Source organism: Mesoplodon mirus (genome assembly GCF_964341445.2).
Source record: "Mesoplodon mirus genome assembly, chromosome: 3".
NCBI lineage: Eukaryota > Metazoa > Chordata > Mammalia > Artiodactyla > Ziphiidae > Mesoplodon > Mesoplodon mirus.
Window position 1 is genome coordinate 156,973,672 of NC_138978.1, and position 15,147 is coordinate 156,988,818.

Consider the following 15,147-nt stretch of genomic DNA (forward strand, 5'->3'; position numbering starts at 1 on the left):
TACTTTTAAAAGATTTTCTTAGTGCAGTTTTTTCTTCTTCTTTCACTTGGCTTCCCTTGTCCTCCCCTTGTCCACCAAAGCCAACTTACATTAACAATCTAATATAAATAATAACATCTTTTATGTAAACCTATATCTCTTCCTAAATATATAAATCCATTTCCTTTTTCTTTGGTTATTGTTTGTTTTCCAGTCACATAATCTTTTCTACACAAGTTGCATACACTCTTTTATATCTTTGTGTTCTCACTCAACAATGCCTCATGGAAATTCTAAGCCAAACAGTTGTTGGCTGTTTATCTAAGCTAAACAGGTGAGCCTCATTCCATTCTTTATAATGGCAGCATAGTGGTTCATGGTATAGATGTACCATAATTCATTCATTCTTTCTACTATTGATAAGAATTTCATTTTGTATCCAGTGTTTCTTCCTCTGGAAAATCCTGATAGCAGCTTTATTCATAATTGCTAAAATTTGTGAGTGCCAAGATGTCCTTCAGTAGAATGGATATATAAACTGTGGTACATTCATACAGTGGATTATTTTTCAGCACTAAAAAGAAATAAGCTATCAAGCCATGAAAAGACATAGAAGAATCTTAAATGTATATTACTAAGTGAAAGAAGCCAATCTGAAAAGGTTACATACTGCATCATTCCAACTACATAACATTCTGGAAAAGGTAAAGCTAGAGAGACAATAAAAAGATGAGGGTCTTCCCTGGTGGCACAGTTGTTAAGAATCCACCTGCCAGTGCAGGGGACATGGGTGCGAGCCCTGGTCCGGGAAGATCCCACATGCCACGGAGCAACTAAGCCCGTGCACCACAACTACTGAGACTGTGTGCTACAAATACTGAAGCCTGCATGCCCGGAGCCCAAGCTCTGAAACAAACAGAAGCCACCGCACTGCAACAAAGCATAGCCTCCACTTGCCGCAACTAGAGAAAGCCTGGCACATCCAAAAAATAAATAAATTTATATATACGTAAAACAAAAAGATGAGTGGTTTCTGGAGGTTAGGGGAGGAAAGGATGACTAGGTGGAACACAGAAGATTTTTAGGGCAAGGAAACTATTGTGTATGATACTATAATGGAGGATATATGACGTTATTCATTTGTCTAAACCCATAGAATATACAACACCAGGAGTGAGTCCTAATGTAAACAATGGACTTTGGGTGGTAATTATGTGTTAATGTAGGTTTATCCTTGGTTAAAAAAAAAAAAAATGTGCCAGTCTGGTGCAGGATGTTGGTAGCAGAGGAGGCTGTGCATGAGTTGGGGCAGGGAGAATATGGAAAATCTCTTTATGTTCTACTCAAATTTGCTGTGAATCTAAAAGTGCTCTAAAATAATAAGTTCTGTTAAGAAAGTCCTGCAATAAATATTCATAGTCTTATGAAATGGAGTTTTATTAAATAGATTCTATTAAGATCATGCTGTATGATCTCTTCTCTCAAATATTACAGGCAAGTTTTATGCAAAACCACTTTGTTACGAATACTTAAAATAGCGATGGCATATTACATTTAAACATTTTACTAAGAAGCTCAGTCTACTAAAGAGAGTTTACTCTAAGTGATTCAACAGGCAGGGGTTTTAATTTGTAATACAATGAAGATAAAGCAAGGGCCTCCATTTGTATACCTTGACAGCTCAGCCCATCACTGGTTCTTCGAAAGCCAATTCCACAGCGGACCACACAGTGATAGGATCCAATGGTATTGTCACAATCCTGACCAGCATGGCAAGTGTGTCCACTCAAAGCGCACTCATCAATATCTGCAACAAAGTGAGTCATTCAACTAGGGGGAACTGAAGAAAACCAACCAAAGAACCTGTTGTGAAATGGGGATAAGAAAAGCAATGAATGACACTTGAAATACACAAGAGCAAAAATGGTGAATTTTGGGGGTGTGTCATTTCAGGTGGGTTGAGTAGCTGACAAGCTCATAGCAGGACAGTGTGATGTCTTCATAGACCAAGCCATCCAACAGATCACTTATAAATTCGGTGGCTGAAAAAAGGTACTTCTCCTTTCTGACATCTCAGTTTTTTCATCTGTAAAACGAGGATAATAATATCCACCTCTCAGCATTGCTTTGAAAATTAAAAAATGTTTATGAGGTGCCCAATCCGTACTGGACATTCCATAAAATTACTCCTATGCCCTCCTATGCCCCTGATCTCTCTCTCTTTTGCATTTAGAAGGGGGTCTCCTTGGGCATAGAGGGAGAAATCCTTTCTTCTTTTCATCATTTTTCATTTATTATACAACTAGGGTCTTATACAAGTTCTAACTTTGAAGCATACCTAGAATCTGATAGAAAAGTGCGTTTTTCTTTAATGTTCCCAAAGTGCTACCACAATTGTGCAATTTACTAAATTTCTTTATAACCTCTTCCTTCCTACTTTTATCCCTATAAAAGGAGTATGGTAATAGTCCTGCCTGCCTCTTCTCATTGTGTTGTGGGGATTGAGTGAGTCACTACAGGCATTCCTGCCCACAGAGCACCCCATATGAAGGCAGTGTGTGAGCAGTATTCCCTCTTCCTTACTTTTTCAACTTAATGAAGGTGGGGGCAGAAAGAGTAGGAAAGAAGAGCACTGGTCTACCACGCTTTTCCTAGGTCAGAGACTGCCATGTCCACTGCTTAAATGTGTTGATTAGACTTAGCTTTGTGACTACCTTGACAAGTTCTTCCATCCACAGCTATAGTGAGGCCTTTGGGGCAGGAGCAATAATAAGTTCCCATGGCATTGTGACAGATATGGGAGCAGGGATTCCCTGCTGCACATTCATCTTCATCTGAAAGAAGAAACAAAAAGACCCAATTAGTATGAAGAAGCCCTACTTTCAAGGAGTTATTAAAGTTGGTGAAAAGAGTTGCTTATAGAGGTCAATGAATGAATCAAATGTAACAGGAAATGCTCTAAGTGCCACAGGATGGAAACACGAAATAAAAATTAATTTGGGGTCCTCAAATTATCTCTGAGAGTGAATAAATGGTTAGATCAATTCTAAAACAATGATGACAGCTAAGATATAATGACAATTTATTGTGATCTACATGCTTTTTACCTACGTTAACTCATTCCTCAACATTCCTAGGAGATAAGTATTTTTATTCCTATCCTCACTTGCATGATAAAACTGAGGAACAAAGAGGTTAAGTAAATTGCTCAAGGTCACATAGGTCATTATTCGCAGAGCTGGGATCTGAACCTGGGCAGTGTAGTTTCTAAAGACCACCTTTTTACCACTATACTACATTACATTGCCTACCGGCAAAAAGAAAGGCACTGTGGGGCTTCCCTGGTGGCTCAGTGGTTAAGAATCTGCCTGCCAATGCAGGGGACAGGGGTTTGAGCCCTGGTCCAGGAAGATCCCACATGCTGCGGAGTAACTAAGCCCGTGCGCCACAACTACTGAGCCTGTGCTCTAAAGCCTGTGAGCCACAACTACTGAGCCTGCACTCTAGGGCCTGCGAGCCACAACTACTGAGCCCGTGTGCCACAACTACTGAAGCCCACATGCCTAGAGCCCATGCTCCGCAACAAGGGAAGCCACCACAATGAGAAGCCCGCGTACCGCAACGAAGAGTATCCCCCACTCACTTCAACTAGAGAAAGCCTGCGTGCAGCAACAAAGACCCAACGCAGCCAAAATAATAATAATAATAATAAATTTATTAAAAAAAAAAGAAAAGCAAGGCACTAGGTATGCTAACTTGAGCTCCTCACGTTATTTACTTAGCTATTTACTTATCTGTGACCCTCTTGCACAGGTACTTGGATGGCACAAGGCTGGTTTAGTCATTAGTCCTCCAGCCACAATCCAGCCCTATCCTACGATTAAGCAATTCTCAGGTTAGGTGACTTAGAGTTGAATTACTGCTGTTCCACATTCATGGCAATCAGGTGGCCAGACGAAGTCCAGTGTTTTGTCCTTGTGTTCCCTCTACCCCTTTACTTGATCATGATCCTTGACACACTTGATTGTGGACTAATTGGAAGAGCACGGGCTTTGTATCTATCTTAAATTCAAATCTAGCACTGCCACTAGATAGCTGAGTGATCTTAGGCAGTCAACTTCTTCACATCTCAATTTCTTCAACTGTAAAATGGGACATTTATAGGACTGTTGTGATTCTTAAATATCTAGCAAAATGACAGTAAATGTCCATTAAATGGTAGCATTAACAGCTTAATAAAAATAAAAATGAATAATTTATTTCCATACTTACCAGCACAAAAGGGTCCAACTGAATCTAAGGCAAACCCAGAGGGGCACTGATTACTGCGATCTCCTACCATACAGAGAAAAGCAAAATTAACTGGCTTGTTAGAACATTAGCATCTTGTTTCTCACCAGGACCATCTTCTCTGGGAACATATGCCAAGGATGGAATACGACACAGCAAATGCAATAGGTGAAAACAAGCAGAATGGAAAAGTTTTACTGTTTCTCAACCAAGAACTAAATGAATCATAATACAGAGATTGTTGGCAAGCAGCCACTGGAAGCAGATTTTCTGTTTAAGTTGTTTACATTAATCAAAAGAAAATTAATTACTCTTTGATAATGAAAAAGGATCCGAATCAATATGAATGCCAGGCATAACCACAGGCAAAGTCCTATTCTTCCAGCCATTTACTTATTCTGTTTGTTCTAGAAGTAGGATTGCTATTTTGAAGCCACTTAAAATAACTTATGCCAGTGAAAAACAAACTCTAGTGAAGAAACCCTCTCCTTTTGTAGATCTTCTCCATTTGTACTGTGAAGAATCTGGGTCTAAATCCTCCTAGGTGTAACCAAGTGTTTTCCTTCCTGGTAGTCAAAGCAAGAAGAAACAGGCATATCATTATAGCAGTAGAATAGATTTGAGTTAGATATCAGAAAAAAAAATATTAACAAGAATAAATAGGTTAGGGAATCTCCTTGGAAAGTAACTCTGTTTTGACTGGTGTAAGCCGTTTAGCAAATATTTTTCAAACATTATTGAGATGCAAAAATTTAAATGAAACATTTTTCAAGTTAACAAAGTAATCTCACACACACACACATACACATACCTTAAAAGACAATCATTGATATAATAGGTATAGTAGATTTCTCTCAAGGGAAATTTTATGTTCAGTTCATATTCAATCTCTTAGAAATTATCTTAGATTTTCCTTCCATTCTAAATGCATGAAACTGTTTATTTTTACTGTTGTTTTAGGTGCTCTTCATAGAGGGAATCTGGGCATTCATTAATTTTTCAGATTCATTCTACTTTGGAGAGTCTCAATTACAATATTATTTAAGCCCTGCTGAGAACATGAAACTGTTCAAAACTCTTCTGTACATTTATATATTTGGAGGGTGGAAGAAACATGCTCCAGTGAAAATATTTCCTTGACTAGAAAGCTAGAGCCCTACTTGCTATTTCTAGGCAATCAAATTGCTATAAACCATGAAGCGAAAGCAGAGAGGTTCATGATCCATTTCCACCCTGAGTGTAAAAATGACCCTGAGAGCATCCAAGCCTTCCTTCACCTTCAAGGGAATGGGGACAGGATGGATGGGATAGAAACGTCCAGAGCATGTTGCTAAATGATTGTTGAGTGTCATACAGTACTGTGAGCTTCATGTGCTGTATTTCATTTAAACCTCAGAACTGCCCTACTCCCATCATAACCAATTTTCACATGAAGAATCTGAGACTGAGGACATGTAAACTGCTTAAAGTCAAAGTGCTAATATAATCTGGAGCCAGGATTTAGATGCAAGTCTGTGTGACTTTCAACCACTGAACTCAAGAATACAATTCAGGTGGTGATTATAATTCATGCTTCATTTTTATTTACTATTCAAACATTCCTTAATGCAGCCAGTATGTTGTGTACAGCACTGTGTTGGGGACATAGATGTGGAAAAATGTGTAACGTAAACATAAATTATTATCTGATAGAAGCTTTAGATTTCTGGTTCTAAATGGGGAGATATGTTCCATGGAGTGGCATCTGGGAAGGTTTTTGGGAGAGACTTTGGTTGTCATTATAATGACATGATTTAATAGGGAAGCCTATTTAAATTTAAGGAGTGGGGAAGACCCTGGGGAAGGTTTTAAGTATTGTAATGTGTGGGATAACGATGCAAGATGAAGATGAGTCCCTTGCCCTGAGAGATTGTCGTGGAAGCGAGAAAACTGTAATTATCTAAGGCTAGAACCCATCTTCCATATATTAAACGGTTTCTTTGTGTGATTAAAATATACAATGAACTTTCCAGAAATGCAACTGTCATATAAATGGATGGTTGATTGTACATTGTTTTATTCAGAACATTACCAAGAATTACTCAATGTTTTTTAAAAAAAATCACACTGGGCCTCTAAATATTGGTTCAGCCATGTAAATACTTCTCTCTTAACTTCCAGTGTAGTAATGTCTAAAGATTTTCATATTGAAATACATAATATTTTGTTATCAACTATTTTCCTTTTATTTATTCTTTCTGTTGTAATTAAATCATGTTATTTTGAATTATATTATGATTTACTTTTTGACAGAGAGACAATACAAAATATTTGTGTTACAGTAATGTATAATTGTAGAAACTTTAAAAAGTATAAAATTCCCTGTAACCTTGTCACTTGGAACAAACTACTGCCAAGATTTTGGTGCTTTTCCCTGCAGTCACTTCTATCAGTATATACTTCAAAAAATTAAGTTAGGATCCTTTACAGATTAACAGTTGCCAAACTATACTGATCGTAAAATCTCTTGGAGAGCTTATTAAAAATATAGATCCCTTTGGTCCTACCCCAGTCAGAATTGCCAAGGAAGAAGCCTGGGAATCTGTGTTTTTAACCAGTATAAAGGTTTCCTTACAATCACTGTGATGTGGGCAACCCAGGTTTGGATCATATTGTGTACTATTTTTCAATGATTGTTGCGTCATGTACATTCTCCTTTGTCACTTGTTTATAGCTATATTGTCAATACCTAGAGCAGTATCTGGTATACAGTAGGTACTCAATAAATATTTTTAAATGAATAAATAAGCAATCATTAGAATACTTTTGAAGGAATATTTAGTTTAAGAGTTTATAATACATCTGTGCCATCATTTACATATTTACCTCTTTCAGGACATTTATTCTTGGCCATTTCTGTGATTTTCTTAGGGCAGACTCCTAGAATGAGATAACTAAAAAGATGTGAACATTTGAGAGGCTACTGATACATACTGGTTTTTTTTCCAGAAATGTCAAATAAATCTACAATCTCTGCTGGCAGTGTAGGAGGGTATTTGTTTCCTATACCTCTCCAATACTGAGTGGTTATCCTATATTTTAATCTCTGACAATGATACCTGGAAAGTGGAACCTCATTGTGTTAATTGACATTTCTTTCCTTATTAATGAGGTACAGTTTTTCACTTCATTTTGTCATTATTATTTCTTCCTTTGTGAATTTCCTGTTCACAGACTATGTATTTTTCTATTGGGATATTTGCCTTTTTCTTATTGATTTTTAAGGTTCTTATATATATTAAGGGTAATCATAGTTGTCCATAATATGTAATGCAAATAAGTTTAAAATATACACAAAGAAAAACTATATTTTGTTTTTCTCCCATGAGGAAGCTTTAAAAATTTTATTTGTAGTTAAATTTCTTTTCCTTTATTGTTTCTGATATCTTGATTAATTTGTAAAAATATAAATGTTTTATAACTATATTCTGAAAATCATTTAATTTTAAAGATATAAATTCATATAATTTAAAAAAATTTCTATATTTGTGAATTGTCTTGACTAGTAGTTTCCAAATGCCAGAGTAAAAACCGGTTACAATAGAATCATTTAGGGGCTGTGTTAAAAATACAGACTCCAAGGCCCTACCTTAGACTAGCTAAACTAAAATCTCTGTACCTAGAAATCTGAACTTTTATCAAGCTCTCTGCAATTCTAATTGCATTGTAACCATAGGCCTAGTCTAGACCCAACAAAGAGAAAGAACATGCTGGTCAAGCAACTAAGAATGCAAGCTTGCTCCCTGGTGGTCAAAGAAATTGCAGGTCCACAATTCTTGCAACTCACAGGAACAATATCAACAACAAATGGGCACCTACATCAGATGTAATTCATAGAATCATAGCATCCAAGGATAGTAAGGGGTTTTAAATGTCCTATAGTGTTTCCTTCTACTGTGGGACCCAAGTCCCAAGGAAGGTCTTAAACCATAAAGACCTTCAAGCAGCTTCAGGTTTAGAGGACTTACACGACTGGGTAGAAAGTGTACATGACTTTTCAAAAATCACTTTAATGTCTCTGGTCCCAGATGATATAAATTCATTTTTAACTAAAGTCTTGTGCTAAGTTATCTTTTTAAAAATTATATGGAGTACTGGAAAAAGTAGAAACAGGTTAAATTTGAAAAGTAAGTATTACTGGGGAAAAGAAAACATAATTCTTCATTCCAGTGGCTCTTTTCTTTTGTCCAAGTTACCTTAACATGCATGACAATAGTAAAATGAGGTGGTGGTGACAACATGTGGTTGCTGTAGGGCTACGGGTTCTACTGGCTATGAAGCTTCGTGAATCTGTGATTAGCTCAAAAAAATGTGAATATACTCCTACATTACTATGACCTCAAATTTGATGAAGCAGTTCTGATAGATGCTGAAAAAGAAAACAGTCACATGCACAACTGATGAAAGCAAGAGTAAACAGTGAAAATGAATTTTAAGTGTATGTGCTGAGCATGATAAGCAAAATGATGGTTAAAATCTACTTGCATCTATTTTAGGAAAGCCAGCACAAAGCAAAACACATACATTCACCAGGCCACTCAGAATCATTTGAAGTGTCTCATGGGAGCCTAAAGTTCAAAGCTAAAGTCATTCAAACAGTTAGTGCCTATAACATAACCACATGCAAGTATCTCCTAGCATCAAAACCCCACGGGATATGGAATGCTAATTGTCGTGTTGCCTCTTAACAACTGAAAAGGAAATCTCAGAATATAGACACATCAAAGCACCACACAGCATAGGGAGACTGCTGAGATCAAGGGAAAGCAGTTCGAAAGTTATAATTTCCAAGAACAATAAATGACAGCTGAAATGATTGCCTCCTGGTTTTTAAAAGCTGCTTTTAAAATATGGAAACTTTTTTGGCTAGTTTAGGTTAAAATACACCTTTACATCATGCTTCAGGAATTAAAAGATTATAGCCACATTATAAGATTCAGAACAAGAACAAATGGGCTTTATTACCCAAAGAAAAATCATTGACAGAGGATATATTTTTAAACCTCTCTGTGTATATAGGCTAGAACAGTAACAACTCCACTATGCCATATGAAGATGCCTATTAGTAAACTAAATGTACTAGAATGCCAATGGGTGTGGCCTTACCACAGGACTTTACCTATGAAACATGGGCAACACACATGAAAAACATGTTATCGTGTTCAGTCTACACCTTAATATCCTTATTTTGAATGGCATCAATGTGATTCTTTTACCCATTTAGAAAGGACTGCATAGCTTAAAGACTGTATAGCTTAAAGAGCTGTACTTTCCTTTAACCAAATTACCTTTGGAAATTGAAGCATGGATTTTAAAACCCAATGTCTCTTCTAACTGGTTGTAGTCAGATTCCACAGAGGATGCATGAAGTGTTTCTACCAAGAAAGGCATTCTTCCCTGTGCCTCATCATAGAAAACAGTGTGGTTCCATGTGTATGGGACGCTGATGCCATCAACGGTGAACAGCCGGGTTGAGTAGGCATACAGCTGCCCAGGACCTGTTTGAATGTAGTCCTCTGTATAATCCTAAGAAGGACAGTACAGATTTAAGGATTAGCATGGCTCATCCTGTTTTTTTTCTTGAGGGTACTATGAGATGTAGAATGAGATTAAAAAAAAAAAGGCTTAGGGGATAAAAATATATAATTCTAAATAAAATTGTAATTGTACAGTAGTGTTAAGGAACTAAAATTTGAACCTTTTAATTGTAAATACCTTAGTTTCATAATTTTAGTGTCATAAGTTATAGTTTAATAAGGAACTCAGTTGTAGGTCAAAAAAAAGAAAAAAATGTGAAAGGGTAATTGTTACCATTCTTTAATTTCTGGAATACTTCTATGGATGGTCTACAAAAACTTTTATGCAAGAATTACTATTCTCTTTGTCTACAGAAAGTTAAACAAATGGCTTAAATCAACAAAGCTGTGATCTTGGTCCTGATAAGCAGGGTAATAAAACTACTAAGAGCTTATAAAGACTTGTCCATAAAGATTTTTAAACAAAGACCAGATAGCCATTCCTAACTTCAGTGGTTTAGACATTTACTCCCCAAAGTGAACAAGGGAAACTACACAAGTTTTCTGCACTCTTTTTATGATCTTTAACTCCTACTCTTATTGTTACTCCAATAAACAGTGAAGACAAGTTATCCTAGCATTTTACCTTCACAGTGACTTCAGCAGGTGACTGCAGCTGCAGGACATAGCCACTCACAACGATATCTACCAGCAAAGCTCCATCGGGATCCAAGCCCCGGGCAACGTGAGTCATCCGCAAGATTTCTCCTAGGAATTAGAATTCGTTCATTTCAATAGCAATATATATATATGGTTTGTGTAAGCACAGAGCAGATTTACTTTATATACCAGTTCAGCTATGTTATTGTACTTCAAACTTGATTAAACACAGATCATAAGAGAATTAAATTAGCACCTAGTCCCCAAATTAAAGACTTAGGTTGATAGAATTAAGTTGATTCTAAAATCTTTTTGTGGCAAAAATGTAGCCTATGATTAGGTGAAGGATTCCACACTTTTAACTCACAAGCAAAAGAAAGGCAGCTCTACAAAAATGGATCGCTTGCCTGTGAGAAGGGACAGAAAGCTTGACTAGGCAGACTGGCAATAGCCACAAGTCTGGCCCCAGGGCTTTGTTATTTCGGATGCTTTAAGAAGTTGCAAAGGGGATCTTCATTGCTGCGTGCGGGATATCCCATGTGCCACAACTAAGACCTGGCACAGCCAAATAAATATTTTAAAAATGCTTAAAGAAAAATAAGAAGTAGCAAAGGGGCATCTTCGTAAGTGGATTGCCATACAGAGACCCACATGTCTTCTGGGCTTATTAAAGCTATGCCCTCCCTCAGCCCTTCTTTCTTAAAGATCACTGCTGCTGAGCTGACCACCTTCGAAGATGCTAGAAATGGAGGTCTATAAAAAGCTGTAGACCCTTGGAAAGGGCCATGAATTGCTAATACATATTCATTAAGACTAAGGATAAAGCGAAAAGTGTTTAGATTTGCTTGTTTTTATTTCCATTTTTTTGATTAAAGAATCCCTATGAGATACCCTAATTGACTCTCAGGTTCATAGACAAAAGCCTTTAATATTAGCAATGGCTTATCTTCCTGCTCTGTTTGGCCTTCAAATCCTCTCTAAGGATTTAAAGAGAACAGATACAGGAAAGATGATGAAAAAAAAGCTTTTAGACTATAAAAATCACTATACTATTTGAAAACACATGGCCTCTTATAGACCCACGTCAGTAAAAGTTTATAGGAAAATATAAACTTGCTTTTATATCATTTATGCTAAGATGGCAACAAAACTTTGAAATTATTCTGTGGGAACATATAATGTATTTCTTAACCATCAACATTTAAAGCAATCATATTTTAAAATAGTAATAGAATAATAAGTTCAGCTGGTACTAACCAGTTGCAAATTCCACTTGGGTTTCTCTCTTGAAGACCGCATTGGTGAGGGTAAAGCCATTGACTGCTTCTCCTATTTCTTTTGCCGTTGTCCAATAAATGGGATTTAGAATGGAAATTATCTTTCTCATTGCTGGACCTAGAGAAAAAGGGATAAATAAGATATCAGAGCAAAATATTTACAGTCCATTATTATTATTCATAGCATGTTATTCAAAAGGATGAATCCTAAATAAACTTGAATAACAACAACAAAATAAATATCAGTATCTCATGTATCTTTAAGTGTTTACCACTGGGATAAAACTAAGGACTATTACACTGATCATATAATAGTAGCATCATCTAGAAATTTTAATAATAGATGAAAAAGAAAAATATGTTTTTAAAAACAGGCTTATTAACAACTTTTGTAAGAAAAGAGACTTACCGAGACTGCGAGGTACATTGGTAATTCTGGCATGTATTATTCTGGTATCAGAGTTTGGGCTATCTGTTACCGTGGCATTAAGGAAAGCAATTCCAAATTCGACATCATTAATACTTCCAATAACACTTCCTCTGGCTCGCTGGGGCCCACCTATTGCGGGAATAAAAAACATTCTTGGATAAGGAAACAATTTCATCAACATTACATGGGAGAAAAGAAAGCCAGTATTCAAAGATGCTCCAAGTCTTCTCTCAAACATTTAAAAGATCATATGACATCTGAATTTAAGAGTGAAATAAATAAGCTTTCAAAACATTCTACTCTCATGTAACACTCATCAACCCATATAAATCTAAGATCCTTCCAATCTACATACATCATAGTATTATTTCACAATCCAAAGAATTCATTCGGCACCCAGTCCCAAAGCCAAAATAAAGTATGTATTTGGTGATGGTGACGAAATGATGATAATAATGAGTTTACTGAGCATGTCATGTGTGCTACAGTAAGCACTTAATATGTATTAACTGTTTAAATTCTAGCAAACATCCTATAAGGTAGTTTTAAATAGCCACAGTTTGCAGACTAGGAAAATAAAGTTCAGAGAAATCAAGTGACTTTTCCCATGATTACCCAGCCAAGAGGCAGTAGAGTGAGGATATGAACACAGATCTGCTTGTCATCAAAACACATATTCTTTCATCTATTGCCTCCTTCAAGAGAACACAGAGGGGAAAGGAGGAATCGCCAACAAAACAGCTCCAAAATCTTGTGACAGGTCACTGTCAACATAAATGTGAAGTATCTAAGGGTTATTGTTCATCTTGAGTTTCAGATCAAGGGCTTACCAAGCTCTTCATATTACAAATATATTGGAAAATATTTAACTTGAGAAAAATTTGAGAAGAATATTGTACTTTTAACATTGTTGCAAAATTCATACCAAGACAATTATGTTGAAAAACAATCATACAATCTTTTAAAAGTAACTCTACAGTAATTTTATGCTTTCTTTCCATTGTTCAACAAAATTATTGGTTACTAACAGAACTGGTGGTTAAGGAGTACATGCTTTGACAAGAGAGGGAAACGTACTGGGAAGAGGCTAACAGTTAAATTTAAAAATATTCATTATTTAATGCCTTTGAATTGAATATATTTTAAAACAATCGCTAGGTGGTTCAGATATTGTTCTCATATATTATATACTGGGGAGAAATACAATTGTATTCAGTCTGAGAAAAGTCAGTAAGTAAACTGTTTCACCATTTTAATTTGCATTATTTTACTAGTGAGAGGAAACATTTTTTTCAGATTGATTCACCCTTGATGTTCTGGATTATATTCATTTGTTCATCAAACACTGAGGATAGAATGGTAAGAAAGAAAATAAAAAAGACATGAAGCCTGCCCTCATAGCACTTATGTCTGAATAGGGGAGATAAACATTAATTAGAATTCCACAAATAAATGTAAAAATGAAATGTATATCATAATGAATAGGATATCCACTACTCAGGGAAGTCTGAGGAGGTAAAAATAAATTGAAGATCTGAAGAAAGTTAAGGTCTTAGCTAAGTCAAGGAAGGCAGGAAAAGGGCTTTCCTTGTAGAGGAAACAGCATGTGTCACCCTTTTGGGAGGTGGTGGCTTGTCACATCTGAGAAGCCAAGAGTACCGAGCTTAGTGAGTGATAGGAAACATGCAGCAAGATGATGCAGGAAAGTACACAGGAGGGCCAGTCAGGACCTGGTCGGCTACATTTGTTCTTATCCTTAGTCCTAAGCAGGGCGAGAGAAGGGTAGAAGGATCACTAATTTACTTAGCTCTCTGGATCATCACGAAGGAGCATGGCCTCCCATTTTGACCTTGATTCTCTAGTCTCTCAGAGGAACCTGAATCCCAGTGCTCCACAGATGTCTCCTAGTTCTGTCTACCTAGTTGGGATCCTTCAAGCTCTCTGCCAGACCCTATAATCCAAATTGTCTGCCTATTTGGACTTCCTTCTGTCACTGGGGCCCTGATACCATGAGAGGTTGAGCTACAAAATGTCTCAGCTGAAATGAGACCTATCACCATGCCTACATGTTAGAGCCTCAACATCCTTGGTAATCAGCGACATGTTAAGAAGATATGGTGGCAGGAAGATGGTGGAAGAGTAAGACGGGGAGATCACCTTCCTCCCCACAGATACATCAGAAACACATCTACATGTGGAACAACTCCTACAGAACACCTACTGAACGCTGGCATAAGATCTCAGACCTCCCAAAAGGCAAGAAACTCCCCACGTACCTGGGTAGGGCAAAAGAAAAAAGAATAAATAGAGACAAAAGGATAGGGACGGGACCTGCACCAGTGGGAGGGAGCCGTGAAGGAGGAAAGGTTTCCACACACTAGGAAGCCCCTTGGTGGGCGGAGACTGTGGGTGGCGGAGGGGGGAAGCTTCAGAGCCAAGGAGGAGAGCGAAGCAACAGGGGTGCGGTCCCGCACAGAGGACCGGTGCCGACCAGCACTCCCCAGCCCGAGAGGCTTGTCTGCCCACCCGCCGGGGCGGGCGGGGCTGGGAGCTGAGGCTCGGGCTTCGGTCGGATCCCAGGCAGAGGACTGGGGTTGGCTGTATGAACACAGCCTGCAGGGGGCTAGTGCACCACAGCTGGCCAGGAGGGAGTCCGGGAAAAAGTCTGGAGCTGCCGAAGAGGCAAGAGATTTTTTTCTTCCCTCTTTGTTTCCTGGTGCACGAGGAGAGGGGATTACGAGCGCTGCTTAAAGGAGCTCCAGAAACGGACGTGAGACGCTAAGGCTGCTGCTGCAGCCACCAAGAAGCCTGTGTGCGAGCACAGGTCACTATCCACACCTCCCTTCCGGGGAGCCTGTGCAGCCTGTCACTGCCAGGGTCCCGTGATCCAGGGACAACTTCCCCAGTAGAACGCACGGAGCGCCTCAGGCTGGTGCAACGTCATGTTGGGCTCTGC

General features: G+C 37.8%; 1 protein-coding gene across 5 annotated transcripts in view; it reads right to left on the minus strand.

Moving 5' to 3' along the window:
- HMCN1 (hemicentin 1) overlaps window positions 1-15,147 on the minus strand; it is a gene marked incomplete at its 5' end in the record, with an annotated part of 518,370 nt that overhangs the window by 45,843 nt on the left and 457,380 nt on the right. For 4 of the 5 annotated variants that reach the window (XM_082615777.1, XM_082615778.1, XM_082615776.1 and 1 more), the window contains 7 exons: window positions 1,652-1,786; window positions 2,694-2,813; window positions 4,252-4,314; window positions 9,597-9,834; window positions 10,471-10,592; window positions 11,742-11,879; window positions 12,171-12,320. In XM_082615777.1, the coding sequence (XP_082471903.1) occupies window positions 1,652-1,786; window positions 2,694-2,813; window positions 4,252-4,314; window positions 9,597-9,834; window positions 10,471-10,592; window positions 11,742-11,879; window positions 12,171-12,320 (966 nt within the window). Of the gene's footprint in view, window positions 1-1,651; window positions 1,787-2,693; window positions 2,814-4,251; window positions 4,315-7,134; window positions 7,203-9,596; window positions 9,835-10,470; window positions 10,593-11,741; window positions 11,880-12,170; window positions 12,321-15,147 lie in introns of those variants that run through there. The other variant, XR_014293546.1, reaches the window with a different exon arrangement.